Source organism: Tursiops truncatus, chromosome 7 (genome assembly GCF_011762595.2).
Source record: "Tursiops truncatus isolate mTurTru1 chromosome 7, mTurTru1.mat.Y, whole genome shotgun sequence".
In the NCBI taxonomy this organism is placed as follows: Eukaryota; Metazoa; Chordata; class Mammalia; order Artiodactyla; family Delphinidae; genus Tursiops; species Tursiops truncatus.
Window position 1 is genome coordinate 51,624,265 of NC_047040.1, and position 27,191 is coordinate 51,651,455.

A 27,191-nucleotide genomic window follows, 5' to 3' on the forward strand; every position below is an offset into this window, starting at 1 on the left:
ACCTAGGTAATTGACTCCTGGTAAAGATCCACTGAGGAACCGGTTTCTGGATCACTTTTTCTCAGACCTTAGGGTGCATACAAATCACCTGGAGAACTTGCTAAGACACGGGCACGGGGGCCCCACTCCCAGATACTCCCTTTCCATTGGTTGGAGGTGGAACCCAGAAATTTCCCGTTTTTTTTTTTTTTTTTTTTTTTTTTTGCGGTACGCGGGCCTCTCACTGTCGTGGCCTCTCCCGTTGCGGAGCACAGGCTCCGGACGCGCAGGCTCAGCGGCCGTAGCTCACGGGCCCAGCCGCTCCGCGACATGTGGGATCTTCCCGGACCGGGGCACGAACCCGTGTCCCCTGCATCGGCAGGCAGACTCTCAACCACTGCGCCACCAGGGAAGCCCCAGAAATTTCCCTTTTTAACAAGCTCGCAAGTAATGTTGATGCCGCTGATCCTCGAACCATACGTTCTGGAGGAGGGCCTCTCCATATGCATAACCTGAGGATCTTATAAAATGCAGACTATGCCTCCTTAGGTCTGGAGTGGGGCCTGAGAGTCAAGAGTGTAATAAACACGGAGGTGTGGCCATTGCTGCTGGGCTGTGGGACATATTCTGAGTAACAAGGGTCAGAACATAAAGTACTGTTTGATGAATCAGTTAAAACCAGTTTACCAATTGGTTAAGGGGGACATTTCTTTGCATTGGTTTCACTAGAGGTCTGGAAATCATGAATGCTTAGATAGGTACCTCACGATGACTATTGTTTTAATGACAGTCTTGCTTGATAATGGCTTCGTTGACTCAGCTTCTCCAGATGAGCAGCCCAAGCATAATACATCTGTTCAAAGTGACACAAACCGAAGGGATTACATATGACCACACAGGAAAGGTCCTGATTAGCTAGCCTTTGCATTGATAGCGATTGTACACAGTACATCCATGCTTTCACAGTTCTTGGGTGTTACTGGACTTAAATCAAGAAAAATGTAGCTTCTTAATTTTAAATGCTTTTTACCTCCTGGGAATGGCAGTGGCTAGCTGGTATTTTCCCCTTCGAAACCAGGCCTTTACCCGAAGATCTCAGACACACACAAATGTTACAGGGGCCTGACTTGAGAAAGCTCTTTCTCTTTGTAGGCTGGTGGGAAAAATTCATGTGGATCTTAAATAATCTTAGTGATTATGGAAAACAGAAACCTATAATGTCTCAATACAGATTCTCAAACTATGGCAAATACCATGGGATGAAGAGTTTTCTTCATCTGGGGTACCATTTTTCAGATAATAGAAGGGATCTCCATTTGGTTGAGAGCTTTAAAATGTATTTAAAGCATATCTTTTGTACTTTATAGTGATTCTATACTTTTTTCTTAGTTATTATTTGGCTTTTTTGTGTTTATGCATTTGTCTGCTTTCCAGAGCCATCCTTCTGCTGTTGGTGCGCATTTTGGTAAAGAAGCCCGTTTATTAAAGTTGAATGGAGCAGATTTTGATATAACTAGCACTTTTTCAGGTAGAAAACAGACATTCATGATGGAAGAAGCTGTGAGCAAGTAGATACTATAACTTGTTTCCTAATTTTTAAGTTATTTAAAGATTAAATAATAATTGAGTAGCCATTCAGTGTGCATCTATGATGTGAACAAAAACTTATACACTTATACACTTCCACTTAATTTTTCATTTGAACATTACATAGTGACATCTCTATAAAGTAGGAGCAAATGGTTAATTTAAAATGTTTGCTATACTGATCATACATGTTTTAAATTTGATTTGGCAGGATCTACTAATGTATTGGCACATTCTCTTCATGGAATTTCTCATGTGGTAACTGCAACTTTGCACATTATAATGGGTAAGAATTCTTCCAAAGAAGTTTATGTTTTATAAGGAAGTTTCTATTTATATAAGGAAGGCTATTTTATATCCTTCAGGCTTGTCTAAGACAGATTCTTTATCTCTCAAAGCAGGGAAATGTCTGACTAAAAACCAAAAGTCAGTTAGGCAAAGCTTCACTATTGTGACTGCTGATTTTTTCAGAATACAGGTGCTCTAAAGAGTAGTAAGTGAAGTTTTACTATAATCTTGATAGAAAATAATAGAATAATGTTCAAGATCACAATTTGATAACCAGGTCAAGAAAATCCATGCATACTGATGAAATATATCAGGTACTGTTGTTTGACTACCAAAACTCTAGGACTAGTTATTAAAAGAAAAAAAAAAGCACAAGAAAAAAACTTTTAGCCAGTGTACTTCCACTAGACCTTTTATTATCTCAACTGATATAAAGCATGTAAGCTCTAACAAATGCAAATCTGTTAAATCTGAGTTTACTCTGCACATGTACTTCAACTTCACTTCCTCAGCCATGCTTTGTTTAAAATAGCAGTAAGCTGCACCATTTACCACTTTGTGTCTCTTCCCTTGGTACCTGAAAACGTTATAAATGGGGCTTCCCTGGTGGCGCAGTGGTTGAGAGTCCGCCTGCCGATGCAGGGGACACGGGTTCGTGCCCCGGTCCGGGAAGATCCCACATGCCGCGGAGCGGCTGGGCCCGTGAGCCATGGCCGCTGAGCCTGCGCGTCCAGAGCCTGTGCTCTGCAACGGGAGAGGCCACACAGTGAGAGGCCCGTGTACCGCAAAAAAAAAAAAAAAAAAAAAAAAAAAAAAAAAAAAAAAAGTTATAAATGGCAATTGCAGTAATTGTAGGTAGTGAGAGTGGAAGAGAAAATAGGATATTATGGTATAAAGTAGCCTGACATCTTCTTCTTCTCTGAGTAAATAACTATGCTCTCCTATGTTTGCCATTTTGACACCTGGCTCTACTTACTTGCTGACTGACTAATGCTCAATATAACATTCAAGGGCACATACAACCGGTCGATGTCTGCACCTTCAGCACCACTGGCAAGTTTCTTCGCTTTGGGTTCTCAGCTATGTTTGGCTTTGGTGGAAGAGCTTTGGCTCTGGCAGAAAAACATCGATGGATGTCCCCTAACCAACGTATGGATTTTGCTGTCATTAAGGCACTGGCAAAACTTAAGTAAGTCTTTTTTTCTTAACCCCCAAATTTCATATCCCAGAGTCAATGAGTGCTAATAACAAATTTCATTATATTTTAGGCCAGAGGAATGTGAAATATCATTTTTACCAGTTAACGACCCTCAGGATTTAGGAGAAAGGTAAGTGAACAGCTCAAAGTAATACAGGAGTCTGTATCTTTCTTTGAAGCATAAAACTGTTTGATATAAACAGTTTATTAGACTTGTGATCTTTGGTTGTTCTTCTATCGTATTAGTGAAGAATATAGAATCATGGGGTCCTACAGATGCTATTAGGCCACGTAGTTTGGCATCTGTCTTCAGAAACAACTATTCACTCCATCCATCCATCCATCCGTCCATTCAATATCTGTTTATTAAAGTACCTGCTGTATGCCAGACACCTTGGATAAAATATGCCTACAAACAAACGAACAAAATCCATAGTTTCTGCCCTCATGAGAATTTCTAATGTGGAACAAAAATATTACTCAAAGCCACACAAAGGAAGTGCTCTAGTCTTAAAAGAAATTTTGAAAATCATTGTTACTGATGAATCAATGAATCAACAACCAATGCAGTGACAGAATTGTTCACATATTTTTACTTACTGCTGAATCTAATATATATAATGTTGGGTTCTCTAATCATCTCATGTTTAATAGATGCTATTTCTTCGTGTGTGATGTGATGTTTCTTTGTCTTGTTTTCTTACTTTTAGGAGGGCACAGGGATCTCTGAAACCTGGTGAGTATGAAGTTACCTCCTTGAGAACTGAGCAGGGCTCTATTGACATTTTGATCTGGTGGGGGAAAGTAACCAATCCCTTCCGTTACCTTTAGACTGTAATGATCAGTGGCAAATGATCCAGGGTCAGTTCTTGAATGTCAGCATTATGGCAATTCCATGCCTGTGTTCAGTGGCACCTAGAGGCTTGGCACCTAATACCAGGTTAGTAAGCGTTTTTATTGAATCATTGATACTTTTCATTCATTCATTTATTTATTTTTGGCTGAGTTGGGTCTTTGTTGCTGCGCGCGGGCTTTCTCTAGTTGCGGTGAGCGGGGGCTACTCTTCGTTGGGGTGTGCAGGCTTCTCTTGTACGCAGGTTTCAGCAGTTGTGGCTCGTGGGCTCTAGAGCGCAGTCTCAGTAGTTGTGGTGCACGGGCTTAGTTGCTCTGCAGCATGTGGGATCTTCCCGGGCCAGGGCTCGAACCCATGTCCCCTGCATTGATAGGCGGATTCTTAACCACTGTGCCACCAGGGAAGCCCCATTGAAACTTTTCTATAAACCACATTTATCTTTCAGAATACCCTGCTAACTCTTGGCTAACTAGAATATTATCAAGAGGTCATTTCTGAGTTGATTTTAAGGGATTTGTCTTCAGAGTAGGCTGAGAGTAACTGTTATGCTGGAAAAATGATAATTTACTCTGATTTTTTAATATCACTGAGGCTAAAATAATATTCCTTGGGTTTTATTGACATGATCTTATTGTGTTATTTTATGTCTACTTTGCTTTATTTATTTATTTACCAGTCATTGAGAATATTATATTTAATTCTGGTATTCCTTATGCACACCTCTGCCTTTCGATTTTAGTGCAGACATATACAGCCTTAGCAGGAATAGCATGTATGTGTGTATGATACTTTGAGTCAAAGGAAACATTTTAGTTATATTTAGTGTGAATTGTGGTACATCGGAATCTACTGCCCACATTTTCATGAGACATTTTATATATCATTTTATCCACAAGCTATAGCTATTCCATCTCTTGCACATCCTTTTCATGTAGTTGTCCATCATTGGTCTGAAAATATATTTCTCTTGCGTTTCTGTAGAGCATAGAAGAAAGGTGATGAATGTTGTGTAATGTCGTCACCGCTAGATTTTCCCCAGAAGTGGAATAAAAGAATGACTTATGTATGTACTTTGGCAATTCATAACATCATTTTAATGATTAGTTTCAACTTCCCTGCAAAATATTTAATCTGAAGGATTAACAATTGGTAAAGGGATTGATTTAAAATGTTTTCCTTGGCAATTGATAGGAAGGTAAGAAAGAGGGAAATATCCAAAGTTAGAGAAGAAGAGAAAATTTTTTTTTTTTTTTTTTTGCGGTACGCGGGCCTCTCACTGTCGTGGCCTCTCCCGTTGCGGAGCACAGGCTCCGGACGCGCAGGCTCAGCGGCCATGGCTCACGGGCCCAGCCGCTCTGCGGCATGTGGGATCTTCCCGGACTGGGGCACGAACCTGTGTCCCCTGCATCGGTAGGCAGACTCTCAACCACTGCGCCACCAGGGAAGCCCGAGAAACTATTTTAAAAATCAGATGTCAGAGTCTCATTAATTATCTCTAGTGCTGGAGCTTGTGTGGTTTAGAAATTGAGGCTGATTGTTTCCTCCCCATACCCTCAGAAACCCTAGATAGCTGTGCATCTCCCTAGTGTAGTTTCCCCCATGAAAAGTGAAGATCTGGCTGGCTGACTAGAGCTGCATTCTCCAGGACTCGACACAATGCTGCTCTAACCCTACGCCATCTCTGACTCTCGTGTTTGCTCGAGGACCTTCCTGGGAAGTAGTCCTGCTCTCCTGGGAGCAGTAGATTCATGCCTCCTTCCAAGCTGCTCCAGTCATTTTCCAGCTGGCCTGGAATTCCACTGCTTACTCTCCAGGTTCCATCTGCATTGATGAATTTTTCAGAGGAGGATGATTAGTTAGAGATGTCTTCTGTGGATTGTAAGCAAACATGCCATTTTTTTAAAGGCCTTTACATCAGAGCCTCAGCTGACCAAGGTATTCAAAAATTTAGCTTCTGGATGATTCAGCGAAATTGCAAAGGAGTTTCAACTTCCATCTTTATTTATTTTTTCACAGGAAAGTATAATTTACTTCAAAATACCTCAGTGTGAGTTGCTGATAGGAACTAATTTTTTTATATTCGAATTTTTCTAAGATTATATGCATTAATGTATGGAAAATATTTAGAACAGTGCCAGGCACATAGCTTGTGTTTCAATTACTGATAAGTATTGAAACGTAGACACGTGAAATGCTTTTCATGTTTACCAGTAATTAAATTTACTAAGTAATTAAAAAAAATCAAGAATGCACAAAACACTAATGTTTTGGTACTATTTTTTTTTTTACGTCTTTATTGGAGTATAATTGCTTTACAATGGTGTGTCAGTTTCTGCTTTATAACAAAGTGAATCAGCTATACATATACATATGTTCCCATATCTCTTCCCTCTTGCGTCTCCCTCCCTCCCACCCTCCCTATCCCACCCCTCTAGGTGGTCACAAAGCACAGAGCTGATCTCCGTGTGTTATACGGCTGCTTCCCACTAGCTGTCTATTTTACATTTGGTAGTGTATATATGTCCATGCCACTCTCTCACTTTGTCACAGATTACCCTTCCCACTCCCCATATCCTCAAGTCCATTCTCTAGTAGGTCTGCATCTTTATTCCTGTCTTACCCCTAGGCTCTTCATGATATTATTTTTTCTTAGATTCCATATATATGTGTTAGCGTACGGTATTTGTCTTTCTCTTTCTGACTTACTTCACTGTGTATGACAGACTCTAGGTCCATCCACCTCACTACAAATAACTCATTTTCATTTCTTTTTATGGCTGAGTAATATTCCATTGTATATATGTGCCACATCTTCTTTATCCATTCATCTGTCGATGGACACTTAGGTTGCTTCCATGTCCTGGCTATTGTAAATAGAGCTGCAGTGAACATTTTGGTACATGACTCTTTTTGAATTATGGTTTTCTCAGGGTATATGCCCAGTTGTGGGATTGCTGGGTCATATGGTAGTTCTATTTGTAGTTTTTAAAGGAACCTCCATACTGTTCTCCATAGTGGCTGTACCAATTCACATTCCCACCAGCAGTGTAAGAGTGTTCCCTTTTCTCCACACGCTCTCCAGCATTTATTGCTTCTAGATTTTTTGCTGTTTTGGTACTGTTTATTTCCAGTTGGGAAGAGGTGACATAATGCGTAAAAGGAATGGTGGACCCTGGATTAAGCGCTCTGGTTCCAGTGATTATTTTGTTTTTCTCTGTCTTTGAACCAATCACTTAAACTTCGGGGCTTCTTTTCCTTCTACGTAAACTGAGTGAATGACTGGGTAATCTCCAAGGTCCCTTACAGCTCTAACCTGAGCTTCCATAAGATTTAAAGAGCTCTTTTTTATGTCGTCATTGTTATTCTTGGAATAACTTTATATTTGCACTGAAACTGAGCCTAGAAGTCATTTGCGCATATTTCTGCAAACTGCCTTCTAAAGCTAGATGCATCTGTGAGTGGCTTTTTGGCACTAAATCACACCTCTAAATTTGCAGCCTCTTATATTGAACTGAAGAGTTATGCAAGATTAAAATGTTCAGTCATTTAACTGAACATGTGTGGTAGCATTTGTTCACTCCAGTTCATCCATCCAAGAGCCTCTGATTTATTTGGTTTCCTATGTCACTTAGACCTGCCCATAAATAAATATTTAAATCACACTTTAGATTTTAAAAAGTGTTGAACTAGTTGTTAGACCATTTGTATTTATTAACTATCGTACAACACATCTTTAAAAAAATACATGGTTTCACACTTAGAATCCCTAAGTAAGTACATTGGATTTCAAATTATGTCTTGATATGTGAATAGGATGCATGATGATTCATTTTTTAAGAAGTGCTTGGTGTCAGTGCTTGGTGAGAAGGAAATCAGTCAGTCGTTTAATAAAACTAATTTGAAAGGCTGTTTCATTTAAAAGACAGCACAGCAAGATATGATTTAATAATTTTAGGTAAATTTAATGTGATGGTGATTTATCTAGCTTGCCTATAACTTCTAGTAAACATTATTTGTTAGGAGGAATGATACAGAGTAGTTTCTGATGTACTCTCTTAATAAATATTTTAATGTTAAATACAAATATTTAATTTCAGATTAAATAATGGAAGCATGGCTCTTATAATTTCACGAAACACTTCTCGACCAGAATTTATAAAACACCTGAAAAGATATGCAAGTGTTAAAAACCAGGTACAGTAAACCATTGAGATTACCTGTGTGCAAAGCAATTAATCATGGGGAGAGAGATGCTGCCGGACTTGACACCGAGTCCTGCCTTGTAAGGAGCTTTATTTTCTTCTGAATGCATTAACCTTTCTTTTTTTCAATTTGTTCTTCAAATTCTGAAAAGTATCCACCAGTATTAATACGGATTGGCCTTTTTGAATTGTGGGTTGGTGGTTATACACATTTATGTGTGTGTGTGCAAAGAGAAAATAGAAAATGTAGTGTTACATTGAAATGTGAAGTAAATTAAGGATACAATGACATACTCAGCTGTTCTTCAGAATGAAGAGTAGTGAAATCTGAGATTTTTAGCCTTCTTGATTTTATGGCAGCAGACTCCCTCTAAAGTTATGGCCTTTGGATTTTCCTGTTGTTTAAGATCAGCCTACTTACATTGATTGAAATAGATTTGCAGAAATATATTTTAAAATACACTACTTTTATATAGATGTTATTTATTTTATTCTAAACTTAGGATATGTGGTGGTATTTGTAGAGATAGATAAAACTGTATTTCCGTTCTTAAGGGATTTGTTTTAAAGAGAAGCGATGACTGTTATAAGCCATATTCTTTGGGCAGACATTCTGAGCCGGTTATTAGGAAACTGATCCAGAAATATGTGAATTTCTGAAATTATGAATCTTGAAGTACAGAGTATGCATGTAAAACCCTACAGTCTCATACCTTCTTCCAGGTATAAAATTGTGCCTGGATGTAGTTGGGGGAGAACAAATGGGGGAAGGAGAGTAAATCCAGCCGGTGACCAGCAGCTGTATCTTTCTTACATAGGTAGCCACTGCAAGGCTGTCATTTTTGCTTCTTTATAATTTTAAACTTTCTCAGGCAGGCTTCATGAAGTTTCAGTTCTCCTCTGCCTACTACATTATTTGATCAATGTTTATTGAGCAACCAGTTGAATGAAATGTTTAGGAAATTATGTCATAAAATTATATACAGGCCTATTTTCTTTAAATATAAATCTCTAAGGAGACAAAGTGGAAAAAAGCTGATATAATGTAGGTTGTAAGACTAATAACTATGTGTTTGGGAAAATAGTGATTTATTGATTTTTAAAGGAATGTATGCCTTTTCAGATGTTGCTAATTTTGTTTGCAACTTTATTATTTTTCTTAATCCAAAGCAATACATGTTCATTGGTTTTTCTGTAAGTCAGAAAATAGAAACAAGATAACAATATATATAAAAAGCTCTCAAAATTCTATATTCCAAGAGATAATGAGTGCCATTATGTTGGTATAAACTTTTCCTATTCTTTTTCTATTAAATAAATATGAGAACTTAAAGGAGTAATAACCCCAAGGTACTGACCCTGAGAAGCTGTATATTTATTTTAGGGAGGCACGATTGCACAGATTACTTACAGAAGTTCTCTTTTGGAATTGCCTAAGGGGCAAATGTCTTAGGTAATTTTTGTAGACATCCTTTTTTCATTACGAAAGTAGCTTTCTTCTGACTTTAAAAGTAATAGATGCTTACTATAAAAAATAAAGACAAAGACAGTAGTGAATGTAATTCTGTATCTATAGGAAAGTAAAGTTTTTCAAAAGAAGACCATGTTATGCAAGACATAACCATTTTTCTCAGGTACTCAACCAGTCATATCTTGCTTTTGATACAAAAAAACTATTGCCTGTGTGTGTGTGTGTGTGTGGTGGGGGGTGTTCATTAGGCTGATTGGCTAAGCTCTTTCCAAAAATTCAAGTCCATGCTACTGCTCTGTAGTATTTTGCAAAGAAATTCTAAACTGTTTTGCATAATAGTATATAGTAAGAATAATTGGATTGATTCCCAAGGTGACTGCTTTCAAGCAATGTTAATCTGATACATTTGTTAAAAAATCACAGACATACATATACACATATACATGTGTATGTGTAGTCTCTTTCCTTCATGGTGACATGTTCAAAAATATAAACTTATATAAATTATGTACTATTATAAAGACCAGATAAATATAAGATTATATAATCCACTCTCAATTAGTAGCAGTTCTGGTATCCAAGAAGGGAAATGCGGCACTTCAGCCTAAGGAGAGCAACAGTCTAGGTCTCTGAACCATCTTTCCAGGTTGAACTGAATGTTCGCGTATCTGAAAAATTGTAGAATGTACTGAAAACCATCATTTGTAGGTGACGCATCTTGCGTTTCCCATCTCTGTGTGAAATAGATAGAGGTAAAAATTACTCTTCAAGTCTTTTCAACTCCATCCTGTAGCTGGCCTTTGTTTCCTCTGTTCATATTGAAAACATTCCTATGTTTGCTTTGACCCACATTTTTGTTTAGGGGGTTTAAAAACCCTTGTTATTCCCCAGGGATTTGTTTGTAACCTTCTTCTCATGATACCTTTTCCTGGGTGATCTCACTGCTTCCCATTGCTTGAACCACTATCTGAACTTTGCACACTACCAAGGGTTCTCTCTTCCTTTCTGATTTGCAGGACCACTGTGCCTTCCTGTGTGCTGAGAAGGTTATAAAACTCACAGGCATCTTGAGTCCAGCACGTCCACTACTTACCTTATCGCCCTCTTCCTTGATGGTGCTCCTTCTGTGTTTCCCTACAAAGGGCAATGGTACCACTCTCTACCCATCCTGGAGTTACTCTGGATCCCTCTCCCTCATTCCTCACAACCAGTCCACCAATTAATTCAAACCTTAATCCCTTCTTGCTTCCGATAGCCTCCTTCTGATCTTTCTTTTCTCTGGTCTTCCACACTGCATTCTAGAGGGATTTTTCTAAAATACATATCTGATTTATCTCCTGCCTAATTCTTCAGTGTGTTATTGTCATCAGAATGACATCAAATTTCCTCAGTGTGGAATACAAGGCCCCTTGTATTCTAGCCCTTGCCTGTGTCACAGCCTCGCTTCTTGCCATCCTCCACCAGATTTCTCGTGCTTTGGTCATTGAATTCGTTTTCTCGGGCTGCCATAACAAATACCACAGACTGGGTAGGTTTGGTTTCTCCCAAGACCTGTCTCCTTGGTTTACAGATGGCTGCCTTCTGGCTGTGTCCTCACTTGATCTTTTCTCTGTGCATGCACATTCCTGGGGTCTCTCTGTGTGTCCCAATTTCCTCCTTTTATAAGGATACCAGTCATATTGGATTGGGGCCTACCCTAAAAGACTCATTTAACTTAATCACCTTTTAAAGACCTAATCTCCAAATATGGTTACATTCTGAGGTACAGGGAGTTAGGACTTCAACATATAAATTGGGGAGAGGGGGGACACAATTCAGCCCATAACACCGTATGTGTCTATGTTTTAAAATCAAATATAGGCATTAATATACTCTGAAAAATAAATGCCAAAATACCAGTGTTGCCATCAGTATCACACTATGCTTGATCATGGCATATCTCTGTATTCTTGCAAACGTGGTTTCCTCTCTCCAGAGCTTCTCTTTACCTCCAGGCTAATTCTTCTGTGTTAAGACTCAGCTCAAGAGGGCAATTCACCCAATATCCTGAGCCTGTTTGCCTCTTCTCATTTCTCTGTGCTTATACCATCATGGCACTTATATATATATCACAACTTTAATTGTTAACTTCCCTTCCTCATGCCCCAAACACACCCTCACACGTGATATCACGCTCTTGGCTTCCCTAAGTCCCATCTAACAATGTCTGTGGCTTCCTAGGTAATAAATGTGCATGCATGGATGAATGGAGCTTCATTTTGTGACGTGTGCACATGAAAACTGACGATGTAAGACAATAGACTTACTGGTGATGGCCATCAGTTCCTGAGACTCCTTGGCTTTAGCTGCATGGCTCAAGTCTCTGACCCCTTCATCACATGACATTCTCCCTGAGTGTCTATCTTCACATGGCATTCTCCTCTCTTAACCAGGACATCAGTCATATTGGATTAGGGCCACCCAAATGACCTCATCTTGATTACATTTGCAAAGACCCTATTTCCAAATAAGGTGACAGTCACATGTACTAAGAGTTAGGACTTCTAGATATCTTTACGGGGGACACAATTTAACCCATAATGGGTTATGGGTTAAATGACTCATTTAAAACACATTATTTTGGGACTTCCCTGGTGGCGCAGGGTTAAGACTCCGTGCTCCCAAAGCAGGGGGGCCGGGTTCGATCCCTGGTCAGGGAACTAGATCCCACATGCATGCTGCAACTGAGAATTCACATGCCACAGCTAAGGAGCCTGCCTGCCGCAACTAAGACCCGGCACAACCAAATGAATAAATAAAATTTTAAAAAATGTTTAAAAAAACAACTAAAACACATTATTTTTACAATGAATGAAAAATGTAGAACATTTTACAAGTGCAGTGTGAAGCGTGGCCCCAAACCTTACACCTGAAATGGGAAGTCTAATGCAGTGACTATTAGGCAGTTTTAGAGAGAGCCTTGCTTTTTCCAACAGAGAGTTGCTTGGGGCCTGCTAACCCTGTACTTCAAATAGAACAACTGTTGCCATCATGTAACCCAGTATTATCCACCATGTAACCCATGCATTATTCAGTATAAAGTGTAAGATCTGCTGGACATTGATGTTTCCACATTTGGCAAAATAAGGGTTTTGGGGAAAATAGTTTTCCGGCAACTTTTAAAATTCTGTGCTTCATCAAGCTTTATATGTGAAAGAAGGGAAAAAAACATGTAGATAATATATTTGTGATAAACCTCATGCCATTTATCTGAAAACTGAAATAAATGAGTAGTTGTGCATTTCTACTAAAAAGTTACTTGGCTATCTTACTTATTTCAGAGAATATATATTTTTTCACTATAGTTTCCTTAGGCAAGTAAGAAAAATTTAAATTTTTAAAAACTTTTTAATGGAGTATAGTTGATTTACAATGTGCTAATTTCTGCTTACAGCAAAGTGATTCAGTTATACATATATATAATATTTTTCATATTTTTTTCATTATGGTTTATTGCAGGATATTGAATATAGTTCCCTATGCTACACAGTAGGACCTTGTTGTTTATCCATCCTATATATAATAGGTGGCATCTGCTAATCCCAAACTCCCAATCCTTCCCTCCCCTGCCTGCACCTTGGGAACCACAAGTCTGTTCTCTGTGAGTCTGTTTCTGTTTCGTAGGTAAGTTCATTTGTGTTGTATTTTAGATTCCACATATAAGTGATAGCATATGGTATTTGTCTTTCTCTGTCTGGCTTACTTCACTTAGTATGATAGTGTCTAGGTTCATCCATGTTGCTGCAAATGGCATTATTTCATTCTTTTTTATGGCTGAGTAATAGTCCATTGTATATATGTACCACATCTTCTTTATCGTTCATCTGTTGTTGGGCATTTAGGTTGTTTCCATGTCTTGGCTACTATAAATAGTGCTGTTTTGAACACTGGGTGCATGTATCTTTTCGAATTAAGGTTTTGTCTGGGTATATGCCCAGGAATGGGATTGCTGGAACATATGGCAACTCTATTTTTAGTTTTTTGAGGAACCTTCATACTGTTTTCCATAGTGGCTGCACCAATTTACATTCCCACCAACAGTGTAGGAGGGCTCCCTTTTCTCCACGCCCTCTCCAGCATTTGTTATTTGTAGACTTTTTAATGAGGGCCATTCTGACCAGTGAGGGGTGGCACCTCATTGTAGTTTTGATTTGCATTTCTCTGATGATTAGGAATGATGAGCATCTTTTCATGTGCCGATGGGCCATCTGTATGTCTTCTCTGGAGAAGTGTCTATTTAGATATTCTGCCCACTTTTCGATTTTTTTTGTTGTTGTTGTTATTAAATTGTATGAGCTCTTTGTATATTTTTGAAATTAAGCCCTTGTCAGTCATATCATTTGGAAATATTTTCTTCCATTCCTTAGGTTGTCTTTTAATTTTGATTATGGTTTCCTTTGCTGTGCAAAAGCTTATAAGTGTGATTAGGCCCCATTTGTTTAATTTTGATTTTATTTCTATTGCCTTGGGAGACTGATCTAAGAAAACATTGGTATGATTTATGTCAGAGAATGTTTTGCCTATATTCTCTTCTAGGGGTTTTATGGTGTCATGTCTTATATGTAAGTCTTTAAGCCATTTTGAGTTCGTTTTTGTCTATGATGTGAGGGAATGTTCTAACTTCATTGATTTTCATGTGGCTGTCCAATTTTCCCAACACCACTTGCTGAAAAGACTGTCTTTTCCCCATTGTATATTCTTCCCTCCTTTGTCAAAGATTAAATTGTCCATAGGTGTGTGGGCTTATTTCTGGGCTCTCTATTCTGTTCCATTGATCTATGTGTCTGTTTTTGTGCCGGTACCACACTGTTTTGATTAGTAGTAGTATTTGTAGTAGCTTTGTAGTATTGTCTGAAGTCTGGGAGGGTTATGCCTCCTGCTTTGTTCTTTTTCCTCAGGGTTGCTTTGGCAATTCTGGGTCTTTTATGGTTCCATATGAATTTTAGGATTATTTGTTCTATTTCTGTGAAGAATGTCATGGGTAGTTTGATAAGGATCACATTAAATCTGTAGGTTGCTTTGGGTAGCATGACCAAGAAAGACTGAAATATGAAGCTGACTTTGTACCATGCTAGAGTGGTCAGTAAGCAGCCATAATTATCATGCAACTTGTGTCCATCTTTAAAGTGAGGATGAGACAGGCAAATGCCTGTCAAAATCACATGGGATGGACTTTCTCTTTTTACCTTCATAAGTTTAGTTCTTCGTAATTAAATTCCAAATGTGAAACTTATTCTAGAGTTTGCTCTACATCAGTTAAACTAGTTGACAATAATCAAGTCAGTGGATTATATAAATCCTCTATAACAACAGACCAATATTAAAGATTTAGTTTTTATTGGAAATTATTGTATACAATTTCATGGACATATACTATTTGTCATAAAACAAGTTTGCCAGCTGCTAGATCTAAATGAGCTAGGAAAGCAGAAAAGGGGCTCCTTCTTCCAAAGAAATTGGAACTAATTAGGGTTTCAAAGCTATGAAAACATCAGCATGCACACTGATATTTACTTGCAAATGAGAGCACAGTGAACTTTCCTAGTTTGCATTACAGTTAGGGATAAAGCAAGTACCAAGATTATTTGCATTTATTTTTTGGTTTTTTTAGTTTAATTTTCCATTTGTTGAGACTTACACTGTTGAAGAAGTAAAAGTTCACCCAAGGAGTAACAGCAGTGGACACAATCCAGAGGAAGAAGACGTACCACATGAAACTGCTACAGGAAGCAGTTTCCCTTGGAATGTAGATGGTGATTTAATGGAAGTTGCATCAGAGGTCCATGTTAGGTAAGTCTAATTATTTCACCATCTTGTACTATCAGTTTTGTGTCTGATAGACATATAAATGGAAGTTGCTGCCTTATAACTATCAAAACAGGCAGTTGGGCTAATTTTGCTTTAAATTCGTAAGTCAGGGAAGCATAAAAAGACACATGTACAATTTTAATAAATAAAGAAGTGTAACTTTGTATTTATTCACTAATTGTTATGTAGAACCAAAGCATTTTCTTTGGTTATGAGTCTCTACGTTGGCATTCCGAATTACCATTCTTCACAAACTATACAGATAATGTATGTCTACAATTTCCATTTTGAATTTTAAAAAATGGATTAAGATCTGAAACCTTGTGATGCCATCTGAATAGCAGATGGTTACAATTTAATCCCCCAGTCGTTTAAAATTTCCTTTTACCCACAACAAATACTGTAACACTTTGTGTTCAGCAGTTTGCTTTTATCGTCTTTCCAAAGCATACTTTACGTAAGAACAATTTTACATATTAACAAGAGCAATGGGTTACAAACAAACAGGCTTGGGAACATGCAAACTTATTGTTGATAAGCATTATGACTCAGTGGGTAGAAGAAGTGTGCAGGGCTCCCTGAGTAGCCTGCTAGGTGTGAGCTTTCTACATTCGTGGGTGACTGGGCTTTACAGGAATTACTGCTGCTGATTTATTAGGCCCTGCATTTTTTCCTAGATGGCAGCTCTGCCATGAAAGTATGCTCGTTGGCTATCATTAGATTTCTATTTGGTATTATGCACCACATTCGATAGGGGTTATGTGTGAAAAATAACAGAATGATAGGTTGATGAAATAATCATACATATTATATTCTTTACAGAGTACACCCAAGACTTATCAATCTTTATGGAAAAAGCATGGAAGAAACGAATGATTCCAAAGTAACATGTAGTTGTTTATAAGAGGAATGTGAAAATTAATTAGAATTTTAATATGAAGGGATATTGTCATGTTTTAAACAGATATTTTAGTAAGGAAAAAACTATTTTAAAAGAAATTAAAATTGCTATTTTTGATGTTACTAAAAATTAGCTTCTAGGCTTTAAGACATGAAATATATAATATACAAAACGATTTAAATTCTGGTTTTTGGAAAGTATTTATTGGAATGGAAAGTAAATCTTTCATATACTTGAAATTTAAACATGATATATCAATATTTAACCTAGGTTAATTCCAAAATGAACTAATTTGGATTCCTGGATGGATTTGAGTCCATCAATTCTGATGTTAAATTTCCTATAGCCTGATGCCAACAGACCACAGAGTTCATGTAAGAAAGACTGTCCTGATTTCTTGATGAGGTACGTAATCCAGCGGTATTAAATTACACAGCTAGGAAATGATATAACCAGAAATAGTACTATTTTTTCAAAAGCTCTCTAATAATACCTAGACTACTTGCCAAAAAGAAAAAAGATGGATTTTTTAAAAAGTTAGTTAGTTATAGTACCACTTTGGTGAATAGTCTCTGAAAGTTGAAAACTCAAAGTGGTAGGGTTTTGAAATCCATAATACACATAAACTATTCAAAATATCTAACTGGTTAGAATCCTACCTGAAATGGTGTCATTTCTAGTAGGAAGGAACAAAATTTAAATTTCCTCAGGGATCATCCTTGAGGAAGCAATTCTAAATTTGGATTTGATTTTCCACCAATGAGCCTAGACATTTTCTTGAAAGAACTACTTGTTTTTTAATCATAAAAAAACATAGTATCGTTTGTTCAAAGGGTTCTTTAAAATTGAATTAATTTCTATTGGTACACCCCCGAGTTCAGGAGCTTTCGTGCTCATTGGGTCCCGCTGCTCAAATGCCTTCACAAGTTTCTGTGCATTTTTCATTGTCCAGCCACCAATTTGTGAACAGATAACTTACAGGAATTAAGTGGTCTGAGGAAGACAGCTGTTGGCAGGGACCTCTATGAAGTAATCCTCTTCCATAGTGGTAAAGACTGCCCTCTAACCTATCACTTCCCGTAACAGATTTCGAAAATTTGGCCACAACCTTCATATCAAGACAGATGTAGGGACAAATCAGAGGAAATTATATTCTGGTGTTTATCAGCATTTAGTTCATATGCATGAATAAATATTACAAAAAGTGATTGTATTTGCAAATGAAGAGGTATTTTAGACGCAGAAAAACTACTTCATTATAAAAAGTCTAAGATAACACCAACAAAAAACCTAAAATAGTTCAGCCATCACTAAAACATGGAAATTTTGATGTCACATTTTTACCTGATACAAGCTAAATCTATATTTTTCAATTTTACAGTTAAATTTGCTTCTCTACTGGTCCCCAATATGTTCTTTGCAGAGCTTTGATTTTTAAAAATTAGTGAGGTACAGTTTTCATAGTTTACATATATCAGCTAAAGTGCAACATTCGATCTGTTTTAGAATATAAATTAGAATTCTAAGTACTGTTGTTTTTATAAACAAAAAATTTGATTGATTAAAGATGGATTTTTACAATTTACTCTTCAGTACCTTTCCCTTGATAAAATTGTGTTATAGAAGGACTTACTGGATTTATACCTTTATAAACATATTTTCTCTTAAAAACTTATGTATATATATATATGTACAGAAAGAAAAAAATCCATAGCTGTATAAACAATAATTAGCCAGAAATTATCCCATTAAGCTCAAACCAGTGTATAACTTCAGTCTGAAGTTTGCTCATCAGGCCATAGAATTCATAGACTGCTGAATAGATGGTTGTTGATCAAAGGTTATAGGAAATATATTACAAATCAATGTCTTTAAAGATAAAATATGCTTTAAAATGATAATGTTCCTCTTCTATTCATTAGAAAATTTGGGAACAGCCTTTCAATTTCTAGAGAACATATTCCAAACAAGTCTCAAAGATCTATTAGAAATGAGTCCTTACCTATTTGGTGGAATTAATTTTACCAAAGCCAGCACATATGGTAAATAGTATTTCTTTTATGGTAAATAGTATTTCTTTTAAAGGAATGATACCTCAAAGTCCAAGTTTTCTCCAGTCAAGTTGTTTACTTCAACATAATTTTAATTCAGATGCACTCATTTCAAGGTATTGTCCAGGGATTACTTATCTTGGATAAGCTGATGCTTTAGTGTTTTTCTATCCATTTAAGAGCATTATCTTTTTGGATATATTAAAATATTACTTTTGGAGTTATTTTCTCTTAGAATAATCACTGCTTGAATAATCACTGCTTGGATTTTTCATCTGCATTAAGACATAACATGTCACAAGGTCACGACTAAAAGAAGTACACAGAAGTCTGAGGCAAAATTCACGGTTTCTTGTAAACAATGTCTAAATTTGTTATAGTATACTGTAACCTGAGTCTGTTATTCTCTCAATTTGAAAGAAGTCTTCAATCATCTTTACTGCTTTTACTGTTAATGTAACTCCAACTGTCTCTTCTGTTTTCTTGTTGTAGGATAGACTTGTACTGTCTTTTGAAGAAGCCAGCCTGAAAATAGCATTAGTCATGAACATTAGCTATTTGATATGAGTATAATAAGAGTCAATGTCAATTGTAGTCAGTAAAAATTAGTTTGGGAAATACTGGGTTAAAGAGCATTGTTTTGTTGTTACTGCAGGATTTCTCAGTGATGCACGCACTCTCCAAAATTGAAATTCAACATATAACGTGCAGTGTTTGCCCAATGCTTAGCTAGAAAGAACATCTTTCAAAACGTTTGTTATAGTTTGAACATTTGTTGAAGATAAGTTATCTTTTAAGAAGGCATATTTTTCTAGAAAGACTGTGGTACTAAAGTTAAGAGAAATATGCAATCAGTCAGTGTAAGAATTAACATTAAAAATACTGAAATGCTGAAATCTAGTAACGTGGGAGTCACAAGTTGGCTTTGAGAAGATCAAGAATGGCATTTTGAGTGGTTTAACAGTGGTAATTATTAAAGGCTTACCTTCCACATAACATATGAAATCAATAAAAGTAAAATAAGTCCAAGTAGCAAGCTACTTAAAATAATAGCTATAGTGAAATGGCGTTTGGGTCTTTGATGATGTAGTCCTTCGAGTAGCACCTACATAAATTAACCAAAATAAAGAAACACCACTTTAAAACCTTGCCTCTATTTCGTTTGAAGCCCCTCCACGATCCCCAATAGTATTCAGAATAACCCATCCCATTCTCTTGCTGGTCTAACACAAACCATAGGAAACATTGGTAATTGTTTAGCAGAAACAGGGTGTGTAATGGGCCATATCTGTGGTTCTTCCTCCAATCCATCCTACCAAAATCACCTCCTGAAAGAGCTATGTCATGCCTTCCTGGCAGTTGTAGAAAATACCAATCCCCTGTAAAGTATATTAGGCTTGCCATGATTTTCCTGACCAAACACTAGCAATATTTTTTTCCACAATGTTTATGTTTTGGTTAAAAAGGTAATAATCTTACATGTGCAACATTCTCATCCTTGTTTAGTTCAATAACTTTTGGATTTGGCTCTGGAAAAGCTGTTGCTCTTATTTCAAACTTCAGGGCTCTAGTCTCATCCTGTTTAATAAATAAAAAAAGATCACTGTAGCCTGATACATCGTTTTGTTTCATGAAAACACAGAGCAGGTAAGAATCATGAGAAACTCCTTCTATTCTAAAGGTTTTCACATAGAGCAGGTAAGAATCACGAGAAACTCCTTCTATTCTAAAGGTTTTCACATAGAGCAGGTAAGAATCACGAGAAACTCCTTCTATTCTAAAGGTTTTCACAAGTTATCTTCTCCGGTTTCACCATTTGTAGTTAATTGCAATGCAATGCTTCCTTTGGTTCCAAAGGCATGTCCTTGGTATTAATTTATATGGCATCATTTTGTTGAAATCCTTTTATGCTGCTTTGCAGAGAACTTGATTTAAATGCTTATAATATTTAATATTTAAATACTATTTGATAATTACCAGTGTATTTTTACCTTAGCTATTGAATTTTTATTCCCAAAGAAGACCTTCTTTGTCTGATAAACATTTCCTCAAATTAATTTTATTTGGGCTTGTTTGTTTTTCTTAATAGTGTTGTCATCTTTCTGCTCTGATCAAATACAGATTAGTGTACCAAATATCGTAATGAAAAAATCTGGTACAAATATTTATAACATTCAAAAATAAAATCAGTGGCTGACCTCAGAGCTTTACTGTCTAACATAGGGCTTTGTCACCCAGAATCCAGAGCTTGGGCATCTGTGGACAGGCTCCATAGACTCTAAGGATCTTTGAAGTTGTATTCAAAAATCGAGATTTTTTTTTTTTTTTATTTTTCATATGTGCGTTCATTAGGGTAGATGAGAATATATTCTTTTGTCAAATTCTTAAAGAGGACACTATGACCAACAAAAGTTAAAACTACTGTGTAGAACATGTAGAATTTTAGGGCTAAAAATAAATTATATACTTTATCTGGAGCAGTTTTTTTCAACAGGGATGATTCTGTACCCTCGAGGAGAGTCAGCTATGTCTGGAGACATTTCTGGCTGGCAGGACTTGGGAGGGAGTGTACTGCCATTTAGTGGGGAGAAGCCAGCTATGCTGATAAATATCCTACAATGCACAGGACAGCCCCTGACAACAAAGAAGCATTTGGTCCAAAATGCTACTAGTGCCCACTGTTGAGAAACCTGGACCTCAAAAAGAGTATGAAGGCAGGCTGCAAAAGTTTAAATAACTTGTAACTAAAACAGACAGCTCTTATTTCCCTGTCTGGTGCGTGTTCCTCTTGACCACCTTGTGGTAATTTCAACTACTCCTCTTAACAAAACATAACAGCTCTCATTTCCTTTGGCTTATTATGTGCTGTGCACTAAGTGCTTTATGAAAACCATCTAATCTGCAGCAACCCTGAAAAAGAGATATTACCCATATTGATCTGATAAGGAAACTGGAGAACAGAACTCCAGATAAAACCAATGATCTCAAAGTACTTCTCATAAATATGCATACTGCTTCTTAGGAAGAAGTCCAACACGTATTTAGTTAATTTTTAATTCAGCCTTTCAAAGTTCATCTTCTTAAAAGCGTGTTTGTGTTTTACTGTTGATAAATTTTGATGTTTTAGTTTGATTTTCTGGAAGTCTTAATTTTTAGCAAATATATATTAATAAATGTATACGATATACAATAGTAGGTTTTTAAGCATAAAGTAATTTGGAAAGAATTTTAAGGATATATGAAATGTTAAAGCAGCTAACTTCTCTAATTTGATCAAGGTTCATAAATAGTTGGACATGCTTTCTAAAATCTCTTAATTATAGTCTATTTACAGTCTTAGTAATCTGTTTAATTACTAAAGCCATGTCATTTAGACAGTGTATATTGTAGTGATAAATGGAAACAGTTTTGGAGTTTCACTCCAGATTTTACATTCATTCATACCGTCTTAATTTGTTGAATGCCTCCTTACATACTATCCTACCTGTATAAGATGGTCGCGTTTGTAGATTCTATATGAAATCTTCTCCACAAAGTTGTCACTGTATCATAGACTTACCATTTCTAAAATGGATGGCCGACCCTCCAACTGAATGTGAACACTGGCTTCTTTTCCACTGTCCATTCTCCCAAAATTGCATGAGAAAGTTAAACAATGTGGATCAGCTCTCATGCAGTACTTGAAAAGAATACAAAAGAGCGATGTTAAAATTTCAACATTTTAAAAAAAGATGGCTAAAATATTTAGATGGCTGAATATTTAGATGGCTAAATATTTAGATGGCTAAATACACGTGGAGTTCAAGATCTGCTCCCCTTAGTGGCATTTTGCAGAAATTTATCTTGATATAAACATGGAATTAAAGATATGCTTTCATTAGTGGCACTTAAAAAATTATCTTGTTTTAAACAAAACACAAATGTTTAGTAAATTAACAAAAACAAAGTATTCGAACTAGATCACATGTTTTCATTATTCTTATGAACTTAATCTTCTGGGATAGAAAAAGTAAGACACCTAATCAGAGTCTTGCTACGTTACATGTTCTATGTTCATTGTAAAACTTGGATCATTTTAAGGGCTTTCTTGGGTTTTTTTCCCCATACATTCACTAAAATGAAAATACTGAAAATTAATTTCATGCCACAAAGGCCGTTCAGCTGAGAACAGCATCTTGACCCGCAAAGGGTCTGACACAACGTCTGGTTGGCATAAATTGGGCACTTGTTGCATAAATAATGAAAGTATATTGTATATATTTAACCCTGGGTGTCTCTCAACTCTCCAATCATGCCTGTTCCTCACACACAAGAACATTACCTGAACTGGCTTCTCTCCTATACTCAACTGACAGTTCAAAACCCCTTGGTTCATGGGTTTAAGTGTTTCAGTTCTGTAGGTTGGAAAGCAAAGACTACAACCTGAAAAATTGAAACTTACCAGTAGCCTCTTATCAGTCTTTGATAAAAATTTGAATATATCTTTCAGGGTCTCCATTGTGCCTTTTTTCTGCTCTAATGCACACTTTCTTTGGTACTTCTTAAAATGGCATTCTCCAACAGTAGTCTACAAAGAAAGAAAGAAAAATCTTACCCAATATTGGAAAGAACAACAGCTACATGGCTTTAAAACTTACCTTTTAAAGCTCACCTTTCCTGAAATATATCAAGTACTTATAAAATTGTGTGAAAATATTTTTTGATGTGGGAGAGATTAAATCTCTGTGGCAAAAAACGCAACAAAAACCCAGAAAAATTTTAAAGGGTTGGATATAGGTCAATTAGGGCAATTAGGGCAATATGAAAAATGGACATTTGAACATTAGCATTATATTGAACATTCCTTTGGCTTTAGACATACAACAAAGTGTTCTAAAAGCATGCCCTACCATCTAAATCTGGGATTCAAGTAAGATTTTTAAGGATTATATATCAAATCTACTGAGTAGGTTTCTTTGTCGATTGTCTTAAAACTGGGAACGTAAAAACAATTCTGATAGAATCATCAACACAAGAATATTGATTCTTAAGTAGTTATTTGAATATTAATAAAAGGCTGAAGTACTGCTTTTTCAACAGTGGTCTCAAGCTTTATGGAGAATCCCACCAATTAAATTACTGCCACAGGTCCCTATCACAAAGAAAATCTACCAAAGATGGTAGAGCATAGTTCTTTTATTGTGTTAAGTCACATGTAGAGGTTCTACTGTAATCCTGCCATTCTAATGCAATATTCAAAGTGTCCACAGTAAATGCACGGTGCATTCGTAGTTTAGGCTAAGTGTGACTGAAGTAACAGAAATCTCCATTTTAGCAATATTACTTAGAATAAAGGAAGGAACACGTTTTTACCTGGACATCCAAAATGTTGAACAGTTTATCCGTTTGGGGAATAAAAGAATTTGGTATCATTATTTCCACACTAATATTTGGAGCCATGCTTTGGCCAGTGTTGATAACCTGATAAGAAGAAAGAAAATTTAAACACTCAAAAAATACTTTTTATAGAAGTACAGATACCAATGAACTTTTCAGGTGAACCCATACATTTCATGTAACATTTATAATGGTGGGGGTTTGGAGTTGGCAGCTGCACGGCAAAAGGAGACAGAATATCCAGTCAGAACTTTAAAACGTTTGTTAATAATATAACTAGTCATTATTCCCAGACCTCTCCTTTTGGTGCCGATGAGACCAAACTGTCTACACTGATGGTCTACCGCAGAAGTAGTCGGAGGAAAAAGACATCAATAATACACAGTTGACCCCTGAACCACTCAGGGGGATTAGGGTCACTGACCTCAGCACAGTTGAAACTCCTAATATAGTGTATACTCAGCCCTCTGCCTACATGGTTTCTCTGTTTGCACAGATTCAACCAACCGTGGATTGTGTAGTACTATAGTATTTACTATTGAAAAAAACCCCACATATAAGTGGACCCGTGCAGTTTAAACCTGTGTTGTTCAAGGGCCAACTGTACCTGGGTATGGCACATTATAGATCTAAAAAACCATGATCGGTTGTCCTTATAACTATCCCATGAGGTGGGCTGACATTTTATTATTTGCCATCTCAGGAGAATGCTGAGGTGTTAACGTTGTAACCAAGAGGAAAGTTAAAAAGTGACAAGAAGCGGGACCAAAACCCAGGTATTCTAATTCTAAATTCTATGTGGGTTTCACAAAGTCACTCTGTGCTGAGAGAATAATCAGCAGCAGTAAGTGAATAAAAATATTTTAAATTCAGGAAAATTATAATGCTGATGCACTCAGAAAATCAGAAGAGGCTAGGTTATTGGGTTTTAGGAAAAAAAACAGTTTTTTAATAATGCATAAGGGGAAGATATTTCATTATTGTTGATAAATCTGGGGTTTGCAGAACGCTGAAGAAGGAAATTGGGCCAAAATATGGCCTCCTGAGAACTATAAAACCAACACAGTAAGTCAGAAAAAAGATGTGCTACAATATCTAAATGAAATAGCATGACTCAAAGACTTGCAATAATCTTCTGAACACACACGATGTAAATATAGAGAGAGTATCCCTGGGCTTTGGGACAGGTGGTAACTGCCAGGCCTTGGAAGCACAGGGCAGTTGCAAAAGGAAATGTCAGCAATGGGGACCCAGCACTGCCCAGACCTTTAGACAAGGTCTTCCTGACGCCAGCAAATAACCAAGCTCACTTACAATATTCTTCATGCATGTTCGCCTAATAACATTTAGACCTCCGAGAACATCTTCATACTTGGACAAGTCACTAAGCCTACAGACTGAAAGAATCTCCATGCCCAGTCACTCCATTGTAATTTAACTAGACAATACTTGTGAACTATTATTTGCAACGTAATAAATAGGCCTTCTAGAGTCCAACTCAGTTTCTGTTTATCAGAGTACAAACCCCCACTGGACTGTGACAGGAGCATTTGGGGGGACTTCAAAGTAGAGGGCGACATTTTTCCAACACTAGGGTATACTAGTGTAACAACAACTTGAGTACGGACTCAAAAGAATTTTGAGGTCATTCTTCTTCCACAGATTGGGGCAGTGGCCCAGGAGTCTGCATTTTGGATAAGCACCTCAAGTGATTCTGATACACATTTTGAAAAGCATTGCCTTACAAAATATCATAATGTACCTAATGCAGATTCACTCACAGTCTGTCGATTGTTATATAGCTCTTGAGAATGTGTGAGCAGTGCTTTCGGTTCAAAAAATGTTTTTGTGGACATTATCTCCAATTATTTGCTCATTATCAACACCCATGCTGTAACAAAAATTTCAGTTTGATGGTAAAAAGTGTTTAATGAAATTTTAGCTCTCTATTAGTATGTTAATACTTCCGGATGATGATGATACTCTTTCCTTTTTAAAAAGATTATTTAGTAAATGATGGATCACTTGTCATGGGTCATATACCAATGGCTTGAAAGGCTGACCAAGCAGACCTTAAATGGAGATGCGGAGGTAAAAGCTTCCTTTACTTGCTAAGGTTAGGACTTGTATGAAGCTTGGACCACGAAGAGGTTTCACTGATTTGCACCCAAAGATGCCTTTTCTTGACCTATTCTGATTTCTGCCTGCATCTTTAGCAGATTCAGTTCCTCCCATAACTTTGCCTATTTCAGGCATTACCTCTGTTCCCAGGAGGTACTTACTGTAAGGAGAGGTAGTATAAGGAGAGGTAGTATAAGGAGAGTGGGCTCAATAACAGGGACAAGATGAATGGGAGAGAAGGCGCAGGGGCCCACCAGGCAAGGGCATGAGCCCTGCTGCAGCTCCCTTCTCGCCCTCAGCCAGCTGAGGTGGCCCAAAGCTGAGGGATGCCACACAGATATGATGTCCTCTGGAGCAATGCATCAGTAACATTCTTTCAGTTTGCTACAAATATCAGCACAATCAACTTTTCTTACGTGGAAAGTGAAGTTCATTTTCTCTGCCATACACATTTCAGGCTCACTTTCCTCCTTTGGGCCATACACAAACGAAGTTGGGTTTACAAACCTGCCAGAAATGAATTCAGATTTAATTTAACTGTCTTATTTGATGAGGTATTAGAAACAGTCTTTCTCTCTAGTCTAAATATAGCATATCTCTTAAATATCCCTTAAATATGCCATCATTCAGACGACAGGTGCCTCTAAGTACCATGGAATACTTTTGGTTTCTTGTAAAGATAAGAATTTTAGGGAAAATGTAATGAAATTAGAAAGCCACGTGCTCTGACTGGGGTGATCATTTCTCTTCCCGCCAATATCCTTTGCCTTCCCAATACTGCCTGGCTCACTCTAGTGACCATTCCTTCTCTCTCAGCCCTCAAATGCTTCACGCAAACTTGACGAATATGAGATAAATTCTTAGCTTTTCCCTAGGGCTCCAGTATCCTCCTGTATTTCAATCTAGCTGACAGATGTTTGAGTGATTTCTTATCACGCCCAGTTCCTGCTGGCTGTTTGTAATGGACCCCAAGTCTGGGGAACAATTCAAACATCAAGAAGTAGGGCAAATTTTTGTTAGGGTACAAGGTTGTCATTCCTTTACCTGAGATGAGACACACGCATGGTCAGTAATGAACTTTAAGACGTATTTTTCTAGGAAAATCCCGACTCCCCAAGTTGCTAATATTTGGCAGCTAATATGAGGTAATATGTTAGAGACTCTTTTACAAAGGAAAGAAATGAGAAATATTCCAATGTTGTAGATTTAGGCAGCTTGACAGTTGCAGAGCATCCCTTGCTCAAAATGAGATGTGGATGACGGAAAAGCAGGAGGACATACTTATAACAGAACCAAGGAGGTGAGGCGAGGTAAGCA

The 27,191-nt window shown here is 37.1% G+C and overlaps 2 protein-coding genes across 3 annotated transcripts in view; one reads left to right on the plus strand and one right to left on the minus strand.

The window, feature by feature from the left end:
- Positions 1–16,329, plus strand: part of CERKL (CERK like autophagy regulator) — a 146,816-nt gene extending 130,487 nt beyond the window's left edge. For both annotated transcript variants that reach the window (XM_019931577.3, XM_019931578.3), the window contains 8 exons: positions 1,778–1,852; positions 2,866–3,043; positions 3,123–3,182; positions 3,763–3,788; positions 3,884–3,992; positions 8,003–8,099; positions 15,229–15,407; positions 16,248–16,329. In XM_019931577.3, the coding sequence (XP_019787136.1) occupies positions 1,778–1,852; positions 2,866–3,043; positions 3,123–3,182; positions 3,763–3,788; positions 3,884–3,992; positions 8,003–8,099; positions 15,229–15,407; positions 16,248–16,329 (806 nt within the window). The remainder of the gene's footprint in view (positions 1–1,777; positions 1,853–2,865; positions 3,044–3,122; positions 3,183–3,762; positions 3,789–3,883; positions 3,993–8,002; positions 8,100–15,228; positions 15,408–16,247) is intronic.
- ITGA4 (integrin subunit alpha 4) overlaps positions 15,562–27,191 on the minus strand; it is an 85,661-nt gene continuing 74,031 nt past the window's right edge. Inside the window, exons 22-28 of the mRNA XM_033859973.2 lie at positions 26,291–26,381; positions 23,730–23,837; positions 22,819–22,944; positions 21,937–22,056; positions 19,857–19,955; positions 19,363–19,482; positions 15,562–18,902 (exon numbers count right to left, since the gene is read on the minus strand). Of these exons, the coding sequence (XP_033715864.1) occupies positions 18,804–18,902; positions 19,363–19,482; positions 19,857–19,955; positions 21,937–22,056; positions 22,819–22,944; positions 23,730–23,837; positions 26,291–26,381 (763 nt within the window). The 3' untranslated portion in view covers positions 15,562–18,803. The remainder of the gene's footprint in view (positions 18,903–19,362; positions 19,483–19,856; positions 19,956–21,936; positions 22,057–22,818; positions 22,945–23,729; positions 23,838–26,290; positions 26,382–27,191) is intronic.